Raw genomic sequence first — 23,146 nt, forward strand, 5'->3', positions numbered from 1 at the left:
GTAGAGGCTCTAGTTTATAATGTGTTGTTTGACTTTGTTATTCCTAAGCCACGTTGGGCCGAGGCAGGCGTAGTCTCGAGGGGTAATAAAGTAAAAGAAAATATTTTTGCGTAAGCGTGTTCACCAGCATTCGTTGCTGACGTATTTTCTTACATTTTGCAGGTGAACAAGATTAGCGCTTGGATGTGTCGAAGTGCTATGTTTAAATCCGATGGCTCGGATCTTTTGTATTAAACCTTTAATATATAAATGGTGGTGGGTTTTGTAATGTAAAAACAAGTAATCTTTTGTACTTAAGTTTGGGAATCTTTTAAAATCCCAACTTTTGTTTATATAAATATTTACAACTTAAATCCACAAGTTTAATAAGACTTCCGCTAATATAACATAACTCTGATTTATTTACACTTGTGGTATCAATTATTGGATCACACTCCTAGGCTTTAGATGGTGGTATGACCTTTCTTTTAAAAAAACACAATAACAAAAATAGAAAAAGAAAAATGGGGTTTGTTAGACATGGTTTTACTTTTTGCCTCTTCTTTTTTATCCAAAACTGTGTCCTCAACTCCTTTATTATAAACGTTATAAAACATGATATAAGCTATTATGAACAACTATGGACCCTCTCGTGTTCCCACAATTTAGTTCCCTTGTCGAGTCACTCGAACCTCAAGTCGTTAACAAGTCCTCCAATCGAAATGATACACGAGAGTCCTAAAGATCACTCTGTTACATCATGAGGATCTCAAATGAAGCAACTTCTCAATCCATTAGGACATAGGTAAGATCAATGCTTACGACATCTTGCCAAGACCTAAATAATCACTCTACTATGGATGTGATTATACCTAGTATACTTGTTATAACATTCCAATGTGAAAGATCACAAAATCTGGGAGCATTAATGAATACCAAGATCTATTTATTATTAAAAATTTTGTAGTTTTTAATAGGTAAATGTTACCACTTTTTTTCATAGTATGTTACAATGTAGCTTGAGATTTACCGAGGGGTCCTTTGAATGATGACACCTGAATAAGAATAAGGGGTTGTTTGGTTCATTCAGATATGAATGAGTCAAATATGAATAAGTAAACCTTTGTCTCATTCAACAACAACATGAGTCTGAATGATTCAGACATAATTTTAACTATGGAGATGTTTTTATGTCTGGAAAGAAACAGTATGAAATCTGAATGAATCTAATGTTTCCATTTGAATGGTTCAATTCATATGTAAACAATTAGCCCCTAAGTTTGATCGTAAAGTTTTGGTCGTAATTAAGCCGTTTTATAGCAATGCGATATTTTTATGAAATTTAGGAAGACCTAGTCACCTAACCGAGGCTTTTAAGTCTTTTGTTATTCATATTTCATAATACATGGCTCATTTTGATCAATTGAATTTGAATTACCTAATTCCTTAGCAGAGAGTACACAAAGTACATCTTTTTCACTATCTCTTAACTTTGTATTCCAATAGACCAATCAATAGCTGTAACTTAAGTAAAATACAATTTTCGTTAGACAAAAGTTACGAGAGTACATATGAAATTAATCGACGAATCAATTACAATTAAAGCAAATTATAATTTACGATACATAAAAGTTACGAGAGTATGTATGAGATTAATAACTCACTATTGTGAGTTATAAAATCATTTAAACACATGTTTGACAGCACCAGGCAGGTGTATGTGCTCGAAATAAACATCCCATTTGATCGTCTTCGGATTAAAGTAAAACATATTGGCTTCAGCATCGTTTTGTCTAACTAGCTGCCACAGTTTTTGGCTATTCGTATCATCGTAGCTGTTAAAAGAAAAAACGAAAACAAACTCAAATCACATTTGGATATCAAACATTATCCATTATTAACAAAGGTGATGAACTAAAATCTTACACGCTTTTGGAGAACAAATACGGTTTGTATAACTCTACCACCCGTAGCACAAAACTTATCTTTCTTTTAATATCTGAATAAGTTCCATTGAAAGCGTGGCACGTTGCTGAATTCACAATATGCAACCCCTAAAAATAAACAATAAATTTATGTAAACATCCATGTAATGAGATGAAAACATGAATAAAGGAGGTGGTTTAGGATGTACATCCTCTAAAGTTCATGTAGTTTTAGCTTGCTATCAATATTGTGACCTCATGCACATTTTAACAAAAAAAATTTAGAGTTTGTTGGTTTGGCAAACGAACTCCATGTAGTGTTTAACAAAAATGTTGCTTACAGGTTTTCATCAAACACTATGGAGTTCGTTTGTCATCCAAGCGAACTTGTCATGTTGCTTGTAGGGTAGCGAATTGCCAAAACTACAAGAACTTAACAAAACTATGATTAGTTATATTCAACTGAATTCTAAACCGCCTACTAACCCAAAAAGTTATAGTATGAGTTAGGGTTAACCTGTAACGGAAGCAAGTAACGAAGAGAAAAGTATCTTTGAAAGCTCTCCATGGAGTTCAAGACCTTAATCTTGCCTACAATAATTGGTTTGCCATCTTTGTTAATCCATGGATGCCTTGAAAAGTAGTTATAGCCACTTTCTTGAATTGATTTGTACTTTAGTGGGTTTGACACCGAAGATCCAACATGATAGATTGTTTCGCATGGTTGATTTGCATGAGCAACCATTGTTGTGATCATAGCATTCACCACCATGTCTGCAGGGATCTGTCATTTAATAATTTTTGAGATTACAACGTTGTTAGTGATTTCAAGGCAAAATTAAACAAATGTTAAGATGAATTCGTCATTTTTAAAGAACTCACCACATCTATTACAGATTCGGGGTCACCAAGGAAACATGCTAACCGGCCCTTGCCATAACCGACTGCCAAGCTATCAATCGTCCTGTAGTTTTGAATTTTGAATATGCTTTGATTAAGTAATTGCTTATAAAATATGATTCTTATGACATAGGAATTATTGTAACATCTTATACTAACAAATACTTTTTAGTTTGTCTATGGTAGCTAAAAAATTTGTTTTTACTTTGATAGAGTATAAACTTTTTGAATAGTCATCCATCATTAATTGCCTAAGGTGTTACAATTACCTTATGCCTTCGATCCAGCCGGGGAAGGGTTCTTTATATGTGCTAGTGATGATTGTTGGTCTTAGAATAACAAGCGGCATATTTCCTTTCAAGTGGCCGAGTATCATTTCCCCTAATGCCTTCGTAAAAACATATGTATTCGGCCATCCAAATTTATTTGCCCTACAACAAATGTCGAAAAAATATTAACAAAACTTTGGTACAACTACAAAATAAATAAAAATTAAACTTCTAGATATATAGTTGAAGGTGAAAGTAAAAAACCATTTTTACCTTTGAATCCCTAAATCTTTCATAGCCAACGTGATCGATTTATCAGTACTTGTTTCATCAGAGCTAAGTTCTTTTAATTTCTCTTCGATGATCTTCTTCTCCGTGTTGATGTCTAGCTCGGGTGCCTGGTTAAGGGCCTCTCCCAAATGGTATGGAGTTTCTAGCATGACCCCGGGTTTCTCACCCGAGACATAAGCTGAAAGAACATAAGTTTAACATCAACATATGTAAAATTCTTTACATCACACAATTTGATGCCACATGCAATATAACTAACCAGTGGATACGTGGAGAAGCAACTTTATATTAACGCATTTGGCAGCAAAGTTTAACACATTTTTAGCTCCAAAGGTATTTAGAGCTAAGGCAATATCATATCTACAAGAAAACGATGATGTAATTAGATAATCACATTCATATATATAAATTATATCGGTTATAAGATGTTTTAGGGATGTAAACGACCCGAGCCTGACCATGCCCGAGCCAGCTCAGCTCAGCTCTTTAGGAGCTATTTTCTTATAGCTCGATCTCGGCTTGTTTGGTTACGTTGTTTTTTTAAGCTTGGGCTCGTCTCATTTTGTTAATTAATTTATATACGTGTTTAACTATTTTCATATATTTTGAAAAAAACCTTAAATGAGCCTAAGCTCGACTCGAGTTCAACTAGGTAATGTGAAATTATATTATAGAAGTCTAAAAGAGTTAAAAATTAACCCACAAGTCTCATTAAGACAAACTTAAATAAGCTTTCCATACAAATCTTAATATCGGGCTTGATAACTAAACGACCTTTATTATTTGAGGCTTGAGCTCGAAAAAGTTCTGCTCGTTTCGAGTGTTTTTATCAATCCGAGCTCAAGTACCTCTCATATCTAAAATATAACTCATTTAGTATTTTTTTTAATTTAAAACAACTTTTAGTATTAAGAGTTTTATGATTTTAATACTATAATTTGTAAAATATATAATGTTTAAATAAGAAAGTAGTTGTACCTTTCATCAAAGTTGGTGGTTGCAGCTACATTAACAACAACATCAATATTTTGCCACATTTCTTCAATCAAATTAGAGTCTTTTACTCCCAAATTTTCACATGTGATGTCTCCGGCGACCGGAATAACTTTTTCCGACAAGAAAGATTGCAGATTTGTACCATATTTCTCTTTCAAGACCTTGAACAGGTCCTTTGCCACTGCCTATAAATGTCAAGCATAAATATATATGATGTGAAACATGAACGATTATATATCATATTAATTACTTTTACCATTTGATAATTAAACTCCAATGTATATTAATGCATGTGTTTGGGTGTATATGCATTATTAGATGTATGTTTGTTTGTGCATGTTCGTGCTTGAGTTGGCTAAAATCAATAAATAAACCGAAGTTTGTAGCCCCAACATATATATAAGAGAGGCGCACATGTGATACGAAGGATAAAATAAACACCGGTAATCATGTAATTGTTAACTTTTTTTCCTTGAATTAAAAAAGAAATACTCTAAGCATTATTAACATTTTTATGATGCAACTTTTAGAAAGAAAAAATATTTATGGTTGTTTAAAAATTAAGAGGAAGTTGGTTTAAGAATAAATTAAAAAAAAAGGTATTTAAGTAAAGATAAAGTGAAAAGATGTAAATCTTTTTTAAATAATCAAAAATTAGGTAAAGACGGGAAGACGAAAGTTTAAGTATTTTTTAAACAATTAAAAGATAGGTTGATAATTAATTGATTATAATATACATATCTTCCCTTAAGGGGAAAGTTTAAACCATCAACAAAATACGCTACTTATTGTAAAATATTAACATTAAAATTTGTTTAATATGGTGTAGATATACATTTTAAAATGCATTTAATATTTTGTTGAACAAGTTAATAAATATGCCTACGTGTAACTTGAACTACCACTGTACAATTATTTTCCTGAAAATGAACAAAAATTATTGTAACACGTCTTGGATTTTGTGCATACTCTAAACGGGTATATGCCAATAAAGTTGAGTGTAACATATGCATGGTTTCATCATTTTGATAGTACAATACTGAATCATGAAAATAATTATTACTTTTGGACAGAGTGTTATCTATAGTAAATAGTAAATACATGAACAAATATTAACCTACCCTCTTAGATATTCGAAAATAAAATACACACCAAATATAGTTATATGTAACTTCAGTTTATTAAATTTTAAGATATTTATAATAACATATAAACATTTTTTGTGTGAAATAATTTGAAGTGTTTCGCTACTATATGTATAATATGGTGTGAAATTCTTACACACTCAAGAACTCGTAAGTGTATGACTGGTAACAAAAATTAAGAACAAATGTAATATAATATGTATACGAGACTTGAAACTAATGTATACTTGAGAGCAATGTTGTAAAAGTAGGATTACAAGGCCGAGTACTCTCCGAGTACTCGCTACAAGGTATGTCACCGAGGCGAGTTTCAGTAAATCCGCATAGTTATTAAGAATCGGTCAAATGTGGTCAACCTCAGCCAGAATCACATCTTATCGGGGAACTTGGACCGATTTTGACTCAAAAAAATAAAACATAATTGTTATTTCAATAATATTAAAGAACAAATATCATTTTTTTTAACTAATGGTTAGTAATTTTTAGAATTTTTATATTTAAAAATGTATTTCTTTTATTTAAATTGATATTCACCTACTTTGTTATAACTTAAGATATTTGACATATATATAATAACCAAATATTAATTTTCTTTATATTTACTATGTCCGAGTACTCTCCGAGTACTCCCCGAGTACTTCGAGTACTCCCTCTAAGGGGGTCGGCCGCCTAAGGACCGCCTAGCGACTTTTGCAACATTGCTTGAGAGTGATACACATACCTCTGTATTGAAACGCTGCAAAGCGGATTTGGTATCAGTAGCCCTCACAAGAAGATATAACTTGTTCACCTTAGGTTGAACTCTAAGTATCTTCTCTACAAATACTACACACACAAAATAACCAACGTTAATGAACTGTATACACATGCATATATGCTCTTTAAAATATATTCCAAACTAAAGACAAGAAAAGATAGGATATTTGCTAAACCAACTTTACAATCCGGTGAATATTCGAATAAGTAGGAAACTTGTATAAATGATTACATGTGATCGAAAATTGAAAATTGAAAATTTTCACAATTCTAAAAGCGATTTTTTATAAAACTAAACTTTTATCAGGTCAGAGCTGATTTGATTGGGATGATTATTTTTGTCACTTGGTGGATTATTTAGAGATTCAGAAATGACTTGTTACTTGAGAAGACTCGGCATAACAAAGAAACGCAATTTGATGAAATTTTACATTTCTCGTTCTTATGGTAGAGTAGCAGAAATCGTAGATGTAATATTTCTAGGATCGAGTGGCTTATGAACAATCAAATATTGTATTTGTAATGTTCAGTGTTTTTTTTGTTCTAGCAACTTGCTATGACTGTTTTTTTTTTATAAATCACCGCCTTTCCAAAAAAAATTTATGTTTGTTGGTCCTTCCAAGTGAAAGTTTTTTTTTTTTTTTTTTTGTTGGGATCTTTCTCAATAAACATATTAGAGTACTTTAAGAAAACGTTATATTTTAAAAGCAAAAAAAATATGTATTAAAAGTTATAGCCAAATGGCTAGATTGATAAATATTTCTGTTAAATTGGCCTTTCACTAGATTTTTCCTTTAGAAAATGGAAATAAACACCAACAACACACTTGCTAAAACTTCAAAAGATCACATGTACATAATGAATATGTACGAAACTGTACGTACTTCATTTGACAATAATATCTAAGTTATAGCACTCTAGAGCTAGTAACTAATGGTAGACGGAGTGGGCTCGGGGCGGTGCCACTCTGTACCAGCGGCCTCCTCGTTATACCGCCCAAAAATCTTGGACAAATAAAGAAGAAATTAGTCTATATATATACGCATGGTGGACTTTCGAGATAGAGTTGGGGTGAGATAGGCTGATGGAGTGGGAACACCACCCCACATCTCTAGAGACCGAAGCAAGATGTTCGGGGTGGTGAAAGTGAAACCCCTCCCACGGTCCCACCAACCTAATATCTTCCCAAGGATATCATCTTGCTACATACTAGTTACTACAAACACATACACATATACATATACATGTATGTACGTACGTACACACATACATATATCAAGATATATAGTGAGAAAGAAAAGACTATACTTTTAGCAAGGAAACCAGTGGCGCCTGTGACCAAAATGGTCTTATCACTTAGAAACTCTAGAACACTACCAAGCTCCATTTGTTGCAAGTATGGAAAGAACACAAGACAGTTTTTAATTAGAAAGAGAGTACTAAGAACAGAAACACTTAGAGAGATAAAGAGAGATTGGTGAAGAATTGAAGATAGGATGCAAGTGATATATAAAGATGGAAACTAGGTTAGAGGCGGAAACAGTTGACAATTGGTGGTGAGTAAATATGTTGTTGTACCTAATTAATGTTTTGTCAGACATGTTTGGTAAAACAACAGAAATATTTGTTGTCAACCTTTCTCAATACTTCCCAGATCCCACGTGAGTACTTGTAACAAAAATTAAATAAATATAGAACTACATAAATGATCAAATGGTAGTTTTTAGCTGTGGTTCTTTTAAGGATGGAAAGGGTACCAAAAATGTCGCTATTGCCCCATCGCTATTGACACAAGATCGCCACTATTGATGTCGCCGTGGATACATATGGGTAAGGAACTTTTTTTAAAGAGGGGCTAGATTTTAAGTATTGATCACTTGAAGGTTGAAAAAATGGTTTTATTTGGGGGTGGGGGGGGGGGGAGGGTATTTACATTTTTAATGGCGGGTCATTTGAATCGCTATATGTGTGTCAAACTTTATACGAAATGTTAGAAGATTGTCATGTATGAGGTTGTCCTTGCCATTCCCATTGGAGTGGAGTCTTACAGACGTGACTCTTGCCTTTCTTAATGACGGGGAGTCTTACACTCACGTCATGTCAAATCATCATTGTTCGTCTGTTTAACACCTAAACAAATAGTTCAAGAACATAAGTGAACAACACACATAACCAACAAATGAACTCAAGCAAACATAATTAACAAATATAGACGAACAAAAATAAATTGACCAAACATAAACGAATAAAAACAAATATAAATTAGCATCAGTTAACACAAATGAACGAGTCTAATACATCACTTATCCATAAACACATCCAAATTAGTGATTTAAATTTACATAATTCATTCTAGATATACATCATGATTCTAACAAGAAAAAATCATCATGTTTTATCAAAAACATGTGTTTATGTGTAATTCCTAAATAAATGAATGTAAGTAAACGAACATAACTAAACGAACATTCATGAACATAAATGAATGAACAAAACATGTGTTCATGTCTATTATTTATTAGTTAAATGAACAAAATATTTTATTAATAATGTTCATTCGTTAATTTATTGTATAAACAAACTTCTTGCCATACAGTTCACGAATGATTCATGAATTCGTCCATAGGCAGGGTGATGGTTCAAGTTCCATTTTGAAAAAGTCGTGAAAGAATGTAGTGTGTGTGAGCTAGTTGCCTTTAAAAAAACTAAAAGAAAAAAATAATGGATGGGAATTTAACCAACTAGCTCAAAAAATTGACTAGATGCATATACTGGACTACAACAACTGAAAAAAAAGAATGATTGTATGTTGTTTATATGGCCATCGATACTCGGTGATGCTTCACGCCCTGATCTACACCGTCCGGTGGACGTGGAGGCAAACACGTGGTTCTATCGTACCGCTGAAGGGGTGAAATGTTGTTTCACCTCTGACGACGTGGTTCTAACGCCCTACCTGGATCACTACACATGCCCTAATTAATATCCATAATTGTTAAAGATTAAAGTACAATTAATTTACAAGGATATAAATATAATGAATATATTTCCCTTGTATATCTTTCTAACTTCATGATATTTTAGTTTCATGTTCAAATACTAAATAAAACTCAAAAGTACTGTATCGACATGGAACATAAATATATACATTGAAAGTATGCAAACTGTACGCGTAGGCGGTGTTAAGTGGTAACTGGTAATGAAAATAAAGATCCAAATAAATGATTCGGACCGCCCATATATTTAGTACGTCACCTCCAATTTATTGGTGAATAGTAGTTTAGAATTCAGACCCGAACATGGGTTCGTAAATCAGGTTGTTGTAAACTTTAACTACCTCACTTCCAAACTTTCAACTCTTTCACTTTTCAGATTTTTTTGAATCAAAATTAATTTGCAACCAAAAAAAAAAAAAAAAAGAAAGACTGTCTTAGATTCAACCAACACAAAATCTGGGATGGTAAACCCCAAACATTGTCAGTTCCAGGCGTTGAGTCGGTAAATCGAAGCGAATTTGGTCGGTTTCGGTTACAAGTGTTATGGGGCCGGAACTAAGACTATAAATAAAACAAGAAAAACTTAGTAAAATTGAGTGGACCAATGAGGTAACCTTCGTCGGTAAAACCCGAACGTTGTCAATCCCGATTATTGAGGCGGTGAATTTATGCAAATCTGGTTGGTTTGTGACACTTTCGTTATGGTACAAGAACTAAAAAGAAAAAAAATCAAAAGCAAAATTGGCTCGGTCGGTTTTCATTACTTTTGTTATGGTTACAAAACTATAACTAAGGGCAAAAGGTCTACGCGAACTAAAACAAAAAAAATATGGTACCGTAATTAAAACAAATTAAAATCGGCATCCGGTCGGTTTTCGTTACGTTCGTTACACTACTGAGGCTAAAAAAATCAAAACAAAAATAGAAAAGAAGCAAAATGCTAAGAACCAATAGAGTGCCACAAAGTGGACCAATGACGGCTTTCCGGAACCAAAGTTCTCATTTGTTATGACTAGTAATTTCTCGTTTGACGCTATTCCAACACAATTGTGTGTCACAAACCTATCAGTTTTCTAGTAGTGAAGTGTTCAAAAATTGTGTTGACTTGCAAACTTGAACATGAATCACATATAACCGCTTAAATGTGGATCTTTTGAAACATATTATTACTCTAAAATTAGAAATTTACTTCAAAATATGAAAAACATGAGTGTCTACATACAAGATAACTACACAACCAGCCACATTTTTTTTCTTTTAACTTCTATGATTACACATAATTTAATAGTACTCAATCTTTGTATATATAAATTGTGACATAATGTTACTGTACCACGTATAAAATTTATAACAATGGTCAATCGCAGTTGGCATAGGTGCGTTTGATGGTTAAGGCTTGGAATCTTTATGAGTTATGATAACATGTTCGAAACCTGACTCAATGCGGTTTTCACCTTGACGGTGTTCATGGGTGAGTACGTCAAGCCTTGAGTGTAAAAATCAGTGCAGACGACTAAAATTTTGTGTCAGGAATACTCACTCGGGTATTATGGGTAATTCCAAATGTTAAAAAATGAACAAAGCAATCATCAACTAGTCAGGTTAACACGCGATCGACTCGTTTTTCTAAATGTGTTCTCGAGTTTGTCTCAAATACGAAGACATGTATTATGTAACATACATATTCAAGATTATTAAAGTTGTATCAAATTCTCAATAAAATATGACATTTTAGAAGTTGATTCTAGATGTTTTTTGTTGACCTACCAGTTTCCTTAACTACTGTATAGCGCCCCCTACACCGAAATCATTGCAGCCATGTGTCTTCTATTACTTATTAGATTTGTACTGTATTTATTTATTGCCTACTAAAATACTAATCATTTTGTATAGTTCATGTGTAAAGTTGTAGTCAAAATCATACATAATAATGTTTTAAATCTATATATAACTTTATATAATATGACTGGAAATAATTTTAATAATAAGTTAAGTTATATATATGTATATATCACAAAACTTTTACATTTGCTGAACAAATGAATATCAAAGATAACTCTAGAAGAGCTTCCACCAAACAGTCTCTAAATTTGAGTTTGCTTAACGATATTCAGTCACTAACGGGTCCCTACCTATTTCAGGCATTTTATTTTCAGAAAATAGTAACCTACAAGATTAAGTGTTAATGTTAAGGGTGGTGGTAGTCCACATCCCTTCCCTAATCATCTTTCACGTTCTCTCTAGTACTTCATGTTAGCATCGCATCATTACATCCTTAACCATCATTCAGCCATCGAGATGTTCATCTTTCATCTCAATCCATCTTTCAACCAATTTGTATATATATATTTTTTTATCTTTTAACTAATTTACTAAATTATTTTCAAATTGAAAAACATAAATAAAGTTTTAAAAATATAACATTTTCTAAATATATAAATTAATTAACTAAGTTGATGTTTTTAAATAAAACTAAAAAAAATGGTAATATTTAATTTAGTTTTTTTTTTTTACATTTAATCACTCTTCAAAAATAGATATTTTAAAAATATATGAAAAAAAAATTAGATATAGTAAACAAAAAAAAACAATTAATCTGGACCACTGATAAACCCTATATTAATAAGGGCCATGTAATAAATAACGAGCCATTTTTTTGAACAACCAACTAAGTAACACAGGGTATTCCGTACGCGGCCCCAATGGCTAAAGGTAGCCCGAGCCGGCCACAAGTCCGGACGGACGGAGCCCCTAGCGCTCCACCTATTAAGGGATTCCCCGGATAAAACCCGACACCTTAAATAATCAACTATTAAAAATAAACGTTAAAAGTTCGTCATATTCTTCATGACGTCATCCGCATCCACCAAAGCTAGCCACCACCCGTGCTTTTGCTTGGTTCAACGCCCACAAGGCGGTGTTACCGTCGGTACCAAGGCAGCACCGAGCTCCTCCCGTGGGCACTCCTCCACCGTAATAGTAACAAGTATAGTCTTGATGCGGGTTCAAGTCCTACAAGGGCACAAAGCGAATCTCATAAGAGTAAATTTTTAGGGATACATGTTTGTCAATCTAAAATTATATAATAAGTAGAGTCCTTTTATTCAACAAAATGCATGGTGATATTTTGAATATAACTCCAATTTTAAACAACTTTATACTGGAACATCAATAAAAAAAATTAACACAATCAAATATTATTTTTTTTAGATGTATTTTTTATGTTAACGAATTAAATGGATTAAAGATGTATACTATCAATCAATCAATCAATCATGCCCAGTAAAATCCCACCGACAGCATATATAAGTATAAGATAGTATAAGATGTATACTATATATAGTATAAGATATGTATAGTGTGTATATATAAGAGGTGAATTTAAAATTAGAAGAAAAAAAAACAAAGTATACATGTACACTAAACCTATAGATGCAAAATTAATAATTATACTATAAGATAACAACAAACTAACGGGTCATGATCAACAAATCAATCAAACATATCCAACATAACATGCTAAATAATACTAAAAGGATTGTATATCCACCCGTTGTCATTTGGTAAGTCATGTATACACTTTTGGCCCGTTATGAGATTAGTACGCATCTTGCTGAAAATCACTATTTTATTCACAAATAATTCAGAAACCTCATCAAACGATTTCAGAAAAAAATCTATAAAAATTACAGAAAATCAACTTTGATGTTAAGTAACTTCTTACCAAAAATCATGTCAAAATAAAATGTTTAAGAACTCGAAACAACATCTGCAATGGACTGGCCTGTTTGCAGAAAGTCGCTATTTTATTCCGAATAAATTCACAAAACCTAATCAAACTATTTCAGAAAAATCTATAAAAATTACACAAAATCATTTATGAAGTTGTGTAACATCTGTCCAGAAATCACTACATATATGTGTCGGGAATGTTGAAACTAAATTTCATATAAAACCAATACTTTTTAGTACCCGAAACAGCCCTCGACCCGTAACTGTGCTATTTTGACAGCACCATAAAATTTAACCAAACTAACTTTAACAAATCTTGCAAAATATAAACATGGAGCCACTATGTTGTATCATAACAATATTAAATGGTTTAGTCCTATACCAAGGTATAGATGACTTACCTGTACATCGTTGACTTTGTTTGTTGGTCGTGTTGCTCGTTAACTCGTTGTCTTCCAAGTTATGCCATGCTTATGCCTATCTCGACAACAAGTTGATTTCTCATTTAATTAAAACACATATCATCATTGATTCCAACTAGGTTTATCATAAGTCATGCCCACCAAGCTTAAATAATAAAAACAAGTTATGACACAAGCAATAGAATCAACCCATACACGTTTTCCACTATTTTAGTAGTTCGGGCATTTCATCAAACACCTTGTGAGCATGAACTATAATTCACCATTTTACTTATCCATATAATACTCTTAAGTTTTCTCGCATAAAATCACCATTATTTAGATTCCCGAGTTCTATTCAGATTCTACTCAACAACCACACATGATTTTCATCCCCACCTTACTAATTTGTCATTCTAGTAATCAAACTTCAACATGCAAATCTAAAACTCAATAACTACAATTAATCATTCTAGCTTGTAGTTTAAGGTTTATGATACGAAATTCGAGCATCATAAACCCGATATTGCAGGTTTGAATCGAATACTCATATGTAACCTAACTCACGAATTTCATAGCCATAACATAAGAATTACTTACCAGAGCCTTAGTGATTAAGCTAAAACGATGTTTTAATCTTCCAATTTCGAGATTTTAGTGGTGAGATTCTGCCCTCATGGCTTCTCTCTTTCTTCCCGTGAACATCAGAGAGGTGTCGACCTCTTTCCAGATACCTCTGTCCCTTGTATTACCATTTTCAACCATTAAACAAAAACCAGGCCTCTAAGTTACTAAACTAGTTACAAACACTCTTAAAATTTAAGTCAAATTAAAAATAAACGAAATTATCAAATACATTTTCTCATATCTCACACCATCTTCTAAAAGTTATACTATAATAACCCGTTAAAAGTATTTCACCTTTGTGCAGACAGAGATATATATACTTTTCAAATATTATAAAAAATAGGATGTTATAGTTGGCTCCTATACTCATACCGGAGAGAGGATCCCTAGTAACCTCATGTCGAGCATTGATCTTAGTTTAGTAAATTGTTGGAAAATGGTGTAAGTTAGCTCCTATTTTCGCATTCTTCACTAGTGATATTCTAGATTTTCATATATAGAATAACAAGAAATAATTAATACATGCTATATATTTTTGCAAGAATGTTATTAGGTTGGTGGCTCAGTGACAAAAACAAAGTTTTTAAAATCTAATTGGACTGGAATGAAAGTATGAGAAAGAAATAGACAAAGTTTAAAATTTTAGGCTAAAATTGCATATTTGAATAAATCACATGAGCGAAAACCACAATTTTTTTTATAATTTGCATTTATAGGTTCATTGTTTAATATTAAAATTTTCAATCACATATTTAAACCTAGTGAAAAGGTAATATATCTATCTATAATATATATAAACGAAAACCCAAAAATCCTATGTGTCGCGATGTGGTCGCTCCCCTTTTTTTGGAGCCACCAGATTTACTTGATTTTAAAATGGGGACTTCTCATTGATTTAACCCGGTTTTGACCCGTTTAAGGTTTAAATTTCACGGGTCATGATTCTTACCAAACCCAGATACACTTAAATGGGTCAGAACACCTCCTTGGTCCCTCTCTCTCAGCCACCCTATCAGCCCAAATTAACAAAACCCTAGACCTCAATTAAGGCCAAAACTACTACTCTCATCAATTTGGTGATAATAGAAACTGTGATACAGATCTGATGGCCACCGGATTGCCCGGAACATGTCAAGATATTTCGGTATGATTCTTATTAAATAATCATCCGGTAACCCCATATTATTCTTGAATTCGTTTAGTTTCGAGACGTTAAGTTTATGATTATAAACCATCATTAACAACTTCGCTAATCGTTGAACAACAACCGGTTCTTGAATATCTCTTAACAGTTTCTTCTTCTTGTACTAAAAAGTAAAAACATCATCCTTTTGGTTAATCTGTAATAATATTCATCGCCTTTGAGGTACGTTTCAAAACAACACGGGTATTTTTTGAGCCAGTTTAGTGTTTTTCCTTGAAGATCAAGAGTTTTGAATTTCTTTTGGAAAAAGTTAACCGATGTTTCGTGATCAGGACACCTCAAGATTATGTTCTTGATCTGATTGATGTTTCTTGTTAAGGTGGCTTCGAGATCGGAGTCTTTTTTCATTGACCATAGTGAGAATCTTCGAAGGAGTTGAAGATTTTGATTATGCGCATGATCATGAATATTGATCAAAAGTTTCCTACTTTGCATTTTCAATTTTTTACTAATTCCTAGCCCTGTTTAAATTAATTATAAAATATAAAAAACAAAAATACTGTAACATAAATACTTCAACTATCTGCAACTATTCTCTAAAGTCTACATGGCAAAATGAGCAGGTTGGCTGGACGGGACAACGGGTAAGAACGGGTTTGGGTCAAAACATGTTTTTTTAAACGGTCATTTGGTTCGGATAAGAACAAGTTTTGACCAAAAAACGGATACGGGCCAAAACATGTCGTTTTAAAAAACTGGCCTATATGGTTCGGGTCAGAACAGGTTTGACAAAATGGATACCGGTAAAAACTGTTTTGGATTATTTTAACATGCCAGCAAGTACTTTGTTTTTGTCAATTATATTAACGTATTTGGTTCGCCTTGATTGATATATTGTTTGTTTTATGTTGTTAGTTTGCAGTAGGCGTGGGTGTTTGCTACTACTTGGAGATGCTCATATTAAGGTAAGCTACGAATTATTCATATCAATCGTCTTCGTTGTCCATAAGTGTTGATATTCGGTAGTTTTTAGGGGAAAAGTTAATTGTTTTATTATTTTTGGCTTTCTTGATGTTCAGACTTTTAAAAGTCAAACTTATGCTTAAAAGCTCTACTTTTGACCCATGGTTAGCAGCAAGTTAAAAACTTTTGACCTTTTCTTTGACATAATAAAAATTAAAAAGCCTAAATGAGTCCGTGTTTGTTTCGGGTTGAAAGCACGGGCACGTTTATCTAAATGGGTTATGTTCTATCTAACCCTACGGATTCGTGGGTCGACCAGCTTAACTTATGAAAATTCATTTTACAAATCTTACATTGTTTTTTTACATTTTAAATTTGCTTTTATAAAGTGAAAAAAACTATTTGTGGTAGCTTATGTGTCAAATGAATTTTAAAAATAAATTGGCACATTTTAAACATAACATGTAAGTAAACGAGTAAAAAAGTGACTTTTTGAGGACACATTTACGGTTTATCTTATAACTTAGAAAATGAACAATCTTCTTACTAAAAATATTAGGCACTTTGTTAGTTTGTTATATTATTAAGTAAAAAAAATCATTTTTATGTTCCTAAACATGAACTTTGATGGTGATTGGATTTGCTTGGAGGATATTTTGGTCGTTTCTACAGTATTGTGTCTAAAACAATTACGGATTTACGGGTATATTGCGAGTTTGTTTAGATAACTGGTTGTTTGATGTGTGCAGAAAATAAAGAAAACGAGTTAGAAAGCGGGTTAGAAGCCACTCTTTCAAGCTTCTCAAAAGATTGGATGAGGTATATTCTTTCTTCACTTTTCTTTTTCAGTTTTGATGTTTTATTTGATTAAAAGCTTCTCAAAAGTTTTGATGTTTCATCGTTGGGATCCAGAAATCTAATCGTGTGTCTGTGGATAGGGACCCAGGTCCATCTGTAGGAGTGGTTGGGGATGTATCCCTTTTGGAACGGGTTTTCTCCCTTCCCATTCAAACGGTTAAGAGCACCCCCCCAAGTTGTCGTTTGGCGTTTGCTCAGACTTTGGCATACGCTTTACACAAGGTAGTGGATTCACCAGGCTCGATTGAGAATTGGGTCAAATTACTATTGTTGTCGCGTTGTACTTTAAGGGTGGTGAAACCTTCCACTAGGCAGGAACGCAGGTCAGGGAATCAAAAGTCTTTGCAATGTAGTAGCATTCGGCAAGCACTTGCGGTGTGGAAAGATGGATCTGGTTTTGCTGACTTGGTTCTTTCTCTCTTTGATACAGTGGGGGAAGCACTTTTTCTAAAAGAGAGGTGGGAGGGGAGGAAGGTTTTTAAAACAGCCTCAATATTAAACAATGTCTCAGGAAAGTCAGGGATGGTCATTTCACATCTGCAGTCAAGGTATTATGCTCAAGTGGGGTTGCCCCTCTCGGAGATTCAACCATGAAAGCCCTCATTGATAAACACCCAGTGGTGCTACCTACGTCCTTGCCTTATAGCTATGTCGCCCTGCCTACTCTCTCTGTGGATGGGGATTGTGTGCTTAGATGTATCCGATCATTTCCTAAAGGGACCTCGTGCGGGAGAGACGGGATGCGGGCGCAACACTTGTTGGACGCTCTTAGTGGTGAGGGATCAGTGACTTCCATGGTTCTGCTCTCAGCCATCACTGAAGTCTTCAACTTATGGCTAGGGGGTCTGTGCCCCAAGGTGCTCGTTGAGTTTATTGCTTCGGCCCCCCTTACCCCTTTATTAAAGCCGGATAATGGAATTCAACCCATTGCTGTGGGGGCTATCTGGCATAGGTTGGTTTCTAAAGTGGTTATGAAGATGGTTGGGAAGGAAATGACTCAGTATTTAGGGGACTTTCAGTTTGGGGTAGGGACCCCTAATGGGGCAGAGGCGGTGCTTCATAGCGCGAACCGGTTTCTTAACTCCTTTCACGCGGACGGTTCTTTAGCTATGCTTACCGTGGACTTCTCCAACGCCTTCAATATGGTCGACCGCACAGCCCTTCTCCGGAGGTTCATCATCATTGCCCGCCTATCTATCTATGGGTCCAGTTCCTTTATGCCCAGCCGGCTAGGTTGAACGTTGGTTATGACTGTATAGGGGCTACTACTGGGGTTCAGCAGGAAGACCCCCTTGGGCCCCTCCTCTTTGCCTTAGCATTACACCCTCTTGTTCTCCGGGTACAAAATGAATGTAACCTCCCATTTCATGCTTGTTACTTGAATGATGGGACTATTATTGGTGGTGCCAACGAAGTCGCTAAAGCCCTAGACATTATCAGCTTGGAAGGGCCATCATTGGGGCTTCAACTTAATATTAAGAAAACCGAGGTTTTTTGGCCAGCGTGTAATGGAGTGAAAGTTAAAGATGGGCTTTTCCCAAGTGGGATTGGTAGACCAGAGAGAGGGGTAAAGCTCCTTGGAGGGGCTGTTAATCGAGATCCCTACTTTATTAAGGAGTTGGCGAGGCGGAGAGCATCTCGTGCGGTTGATCTTATGAAACTCTTACCTTGCCTTAGGGATCCCCAGATCGAACTCCTCCTGCTTAGGTCTTGCATGGGGGTTGCTAAGTTGCTTTTTGGGTTACGAACATGCCACCCCCATATGATGGATGATGCGGTATCTTGTTTTGATAAGGGGCTTCGAGAAGCCATCGAAGACATAGTTGTATGTGGAGGCCCGTTCTTTGGTGATCTTCAGTGGCGACTTGCATCTTTACTGATGCGCTTGGGGGGTTTAGGCCTTCTTTCGGCTCATGATGTTGGGGTTTACGCTTTTGTAGCGTCGAGGGCTCAGTCTTGGAAGCTACATAATCACATCTTAAGGAATAGCGGAGTTGTCGACCTGGACTCAGACTACGTGCAGGCTCTGGAACGCCTAAATGGCGCTCTCCCAGACTTTGACATTGGCGGTTTCTCTAATAAGGACACCGCCCCACCAAAGCCTCAAAAAACTTTGGCGAATGCCCTTTTTGGCAAAATCGCTCAGAGCCTGGGATAAGTTTTTGGATTGTTCCCCCGACAGAAGGCGGTTATTGAATGCTTACAAGGTCCTCATGCCCAAGATTTTCTGACCGTTATCCCGATTGATGGCTTGGGCCAAAGCATGTCTGCGGTCGAGTATAGGGTCATTCTTAAGTACCGTTTGATGGTCCCAATGTACACAGAAGACGAAACATGTTCGATCTGCCGTAAGGCTTGCCTGGATAAATTCGGAGAGCATGCGATTCATTGCAAGGAGATGCCTGGGTTCAAATACCGACATGATTGGGTGCGGGACGTTCTTTGGGACATCTTAAGGCGAGCTGGGATATCAGCTAAAAAGGAAGCCCCCGTAAACTTCCTTACAGACCCCAAGGAAGGGAGATCCACTCTACGACCGGCAGATTTGCTCGTCTTTGGTTGGGCCGGGGGAAAACACGCTTGTGTTGACTTCACAGGGGTATCTCCTTTAGCTGGTTTGAGGGATAATGGGTTTGTAGCTGGACAAGCAATGAAAAGGGCTGAAACGAAGAAGGTGGAGAAACATGCTAAAGCCTGCGAAGAGAACCAACATGTTTTTGTCCCTCTGGCTTTTGATACCTTTGGCTCCTTGGCACCGACAGCTATCCGTTTCCTAACCAGGGTCCAACGGGTTGTGCATAGCAATGTGTCGACTCCAAACGGGCAGGGGTATGTCTTTAGCAGGTTAGGGTTTGCAATTCAGAAAGGGGTGGCGGCGCAGCTTGTTGCCCGCCTACCTGCTATGTTTATGTAATATCTATGTTTCTTAATAAATATATATAAAAAAATTTCAAAAAAAAATAATAATAATAATAAAACAAAAGTTGTGAACTAAAATTAAAGTATAAGCCTAATTCAGTTTCAACGGTTTGTTTAGCCTATTTTTAGGTTAGTATTGCTCAAGTTTTGAGAGAACTCATTTGGATTGGAAGACACAAGTCAATGGAGAATCACTATACCAATATTCACTTGAAGTTTATTGTAAGAGGCACGTTATAAGTAAAGTTACATTTTATTGGTAATGGATAGGATTGCAATTTGTTTTTTGTTAGTAATTGTGTTCTTGTTAATAATGATCATTTTGATCTACTCGACCCATTCAAACCGTATTTATTTTTAAACAAAATCTTTTAATTAGTTTTTAGTTTTCTTTCTATTATATTTCTTTTGGTTATTGGAAGTTTATTTGGTTTTCTAAGTTTTGTTTCAATATATTTGGTTTATATAGCTTAATTTATTCAAAAATTTAATTGTCATTCATCGAAAAAACCCGTGTAATACTGTAATACGTGCCGGAGGTATGACGAATTGACGAACTAATATGCGAGTAAAAAATATAAACAAAAAATACTAATTAAATAGAGTCAGATTATTAAACGTATGTTGCAAAGGAATGTCTCAAGTGCGCCACATTCTGTCGAGGATCCTTTTGTCTTTTTAACTCTTATTGCATTCATATATGACACATTTGAATTTTGTGGTCAAACCTAATACATATACGTTTTGTGTTTTGATCTTGCTATTGATTTGTTCGGCAAACACACTTCCAAATGTTCATAGAACCGTCTTCGCACCTAATAAGAGTAATATTTTGGTATTACTCACTTGAGATGAAATAGAACCCGAGTTCAACCTCTTACATGTATATATAACATGTATCGGCCAATTAGTGACTTGGTAATTGATGGCATCCCCATTAATAATAGAATTATTTGACTCGTATTTTTTTTAAGAGTAATAAAACATAAGTGCTTGACCCGTAAAACATTGGTTATGGGTCCGTTTTGGTTCGCTTATTGTGACGGGTAAAAAGAGTAATAAAACATACGCCGGTTAACCCGCTATATATTTGAAGGTATTCGGGTCCCACAATCCATTTTGTTAATGAGACTTATCACGCCGGGCGAATTATAGCTAAAGAATAGTTCCAATGCTTGCTAAATCTATCAATTGAATCAAAGCTCAATGCATTGTCAAGCCCAAAATTCAAATCTGAAACAACAAAATGTTGGATCACAATAACTGGTAGACCCATAAGAGTTCATTTGAGGTGATCCATTAAACAACATATATGTTTTCCATCACCAAACAACCCTAACAACATTATACGACAACCCTAACAACATTATACGAACGCAAATAAAACAAAACAAAACTTTAATTCCAACTATAAGCATAACATACTTTATACATTCATGCAACATTTAGTTTTAATGTCTAAAATCATCATACATGAAAAATATATATTTCAATAATTAAGAAAAAAACTAAAAATAACCCGTGTAACACGCGGGCTAAAAGCTAGTGTTTTATATTTACTAGTACAGTAAACGTATACAATCTATCATTTCCATTTTATTATTAATAACACAATAAAGTACCGATTTAATTAAGTTAATCACTTTATCCAATAGAGCTTTGGGTTCAATCATGCAGTAGATTTCCAAAATAATATTAGATATTTCATATTTAGATGGGTTATTACTTATTTCAGGTGGTGGGCTGTGCGGAAGATTTAGAGTGGCCCAATCCAGCGGCAGTGTAACTGTGTAAGACTTCAAGATGGCCGAAGGCCCGAATAAGTCATTAACCAGACGATGATTTTAAGTCACTACTAGAAAATGAGTTATTTAGACTTTTATTAAAATATTGTTAGAAAACCCATTTTTTCAACAATATAAAAAGCTGCGTGAAAAACCACATGTTAGCTAAAATTATATCCGTCACATTGTTATTGAAGCAAAGTTCCTATAACTTTCCAACAAAACCTATATTATTTTATTTATTTTTCTAATTTGCTATAACTTTCCAACAAAAGTGTAATACTATATATATATATATATATATTCTTATAAATTCTTTTAGAATTTAAACGACGTCTTTTTTGTATTTAAGCTATCACACTTTCTGAATTTTGAGAGCTCCGATGCCCTACTCTGACCAGACTATATTGTTTTAACCGGGCCCATGTTGGCTTTATTGGACGTTCATCCGAGAAACCATAACTCCGACTACTATTTGATAGTCGTCGTGCTACCACAACTCTGTGACGTAACACACGGTGAGATGAAAACCCAGGTGGGCTCGGGGTTCAAACTGACAACTTTTGCACAAAACCTACCTCAAATCCTTCATTGTCAATGTCCATCCAAATGTGACACAAGTGAAATCGAACTTGGGTCTTTACTGGAGAACCAAGTCTCCCTCCACTATGGCACAAGTGAGGAAATGTTTGGTGTAATTTCTAAAAATCATTCTTTTAAAAATTAGCTTTGGAATGTTTGGTGTAATTTTCCCTTGTAATTCTTTTTGTTATTAGGTTCATAGCGCCTTGTTCAGTTGTTTGTGGTCTTATGAAATTCGCCACTCAAAACAAAAAAAAAATCTCAATTCAAATAATTATATTCAACTAATTATATAGGGGAAATGAGTAGAAATACGTGTACACTATAGGGTGGCTGATGGCCAGTGGGGGATAAGTGGATAACTTAATTCCGTTGTACGAAGCTTTGCAAGGACATGTAAAAGACGTAAAGGACGAGTCCTGAGTGCTGAGGTGGCACCATTTTGAAGATATGTCCACACTGCCTTTAAGTACTATTTGTCCACGTTTTAAGAAGCCTTACATCAATAATAATATCTAAACTACGTACATCTATATCTATCTCTTTGACCATCATGACTTATGCCAAGTAGGTGTGTACGTAAGTACCATGAACCATACATATGAGGTTATACTTTATCGAACGTACTGCTAAATTTGTCGGGTTGGATGGGTTTGTGTGATCAGGTGAAATGAATTTAGGTGAAAGTAAGTTTATATATGTTCTTTTAACAGAGATCGAACCTGTACGTCCCTACGATTTGGAAGGTTCTATATAGACAAAAATTATATATGCTATTATAGTTTTAAAGATTGACTAAAGAGTTATTTTTTGTTTTTTTATAACCTTCAAAATGTGTAACTTTTGTATGTATATATCGATCTTAAATGTAGGCATAAG

At 34.5% G+C, this 23,146-nt stretch overlaps 1 protein-coding gene across 1 annotated transcript; it reads right to left on the minus strand.

The window, feature by feature from the left end:
* Positions 1–601: 601 nt before the first annotated feature.
* Positions 602–7,688, minus strand: LOC143562959 (alcohol-forming fatty acyl-CoA reductase-like). The gene is made up of 10 exons (XM_077050617.1): positions 7,570–7,688; positions 6,227–6,330; positions 4,343–4,545; positions 3,624–3,724; positions 3,347–3,542; positions 3,074–3,235; positions 2,787–2,868; positions 2,422–2,688; positions 1,906–2,033; positions 602–1,814 (listed from the first exon to the last, which is right to left on the minus strand). Exons 1-10 carry the CDS (start codon positions 7,646–7,648, stop codon positions 1,661–1,663), a joined length of 1,476 nt encoding a protein of 491 aa, XP_076906732.1. The 5' UTR covers positions 7,649–7,688; the 3' UTR covers positions 602–1,660.
* Between the last annotated feature and the right edge of the window lie 15,458 nt (positions 7,689–23,146).

The sequence above is a fragment of the Bidens hawaiensis genome, unplaced genomic scaffold, assembly GCF_021521415.1.
Source record: "Bidens hawaiensis isolate Kalapana, Puna unplaced genomic scaffold, B.hawaiensis_p1.1 tig00021185_1, whole genome shotgun sequence".
Classification (NCBI taxonomy): Eukaryota; Viridiplantae; Streptophyta; class Magnoliopsida; order Asterales; family Asteraceae; genus Bidens; species Bidens hawaiensis.

What these genes read in the sequence shown, in the direction of transcription:
- LOC143562959 (XM_077050617.1), bottom strand. Translation starts at nt 7,648, where the DNA reads ATGGAGCTTGGTAGTGTTCTAGAGTTTCTAAGTGATAAGACCATTTTG. An exon ending in GGCTGGATCGAAGGCATAAG is followed by an intron (nt 2,869 to 3,073) that starts GTAATTGTAACA and finishes TCAAAACTACAG; the next exon opens with GACGATTGATAGCTTGGCAG. An exon ending in TATTTGTTCTCCAAAAGCGT is followed by an intron (nt 1,815 to 1,905) that starts GTAAGATTTTAG and finishes TTCTTTTAACAG; the next exon opens with CTACGATGATACGAATAGCC.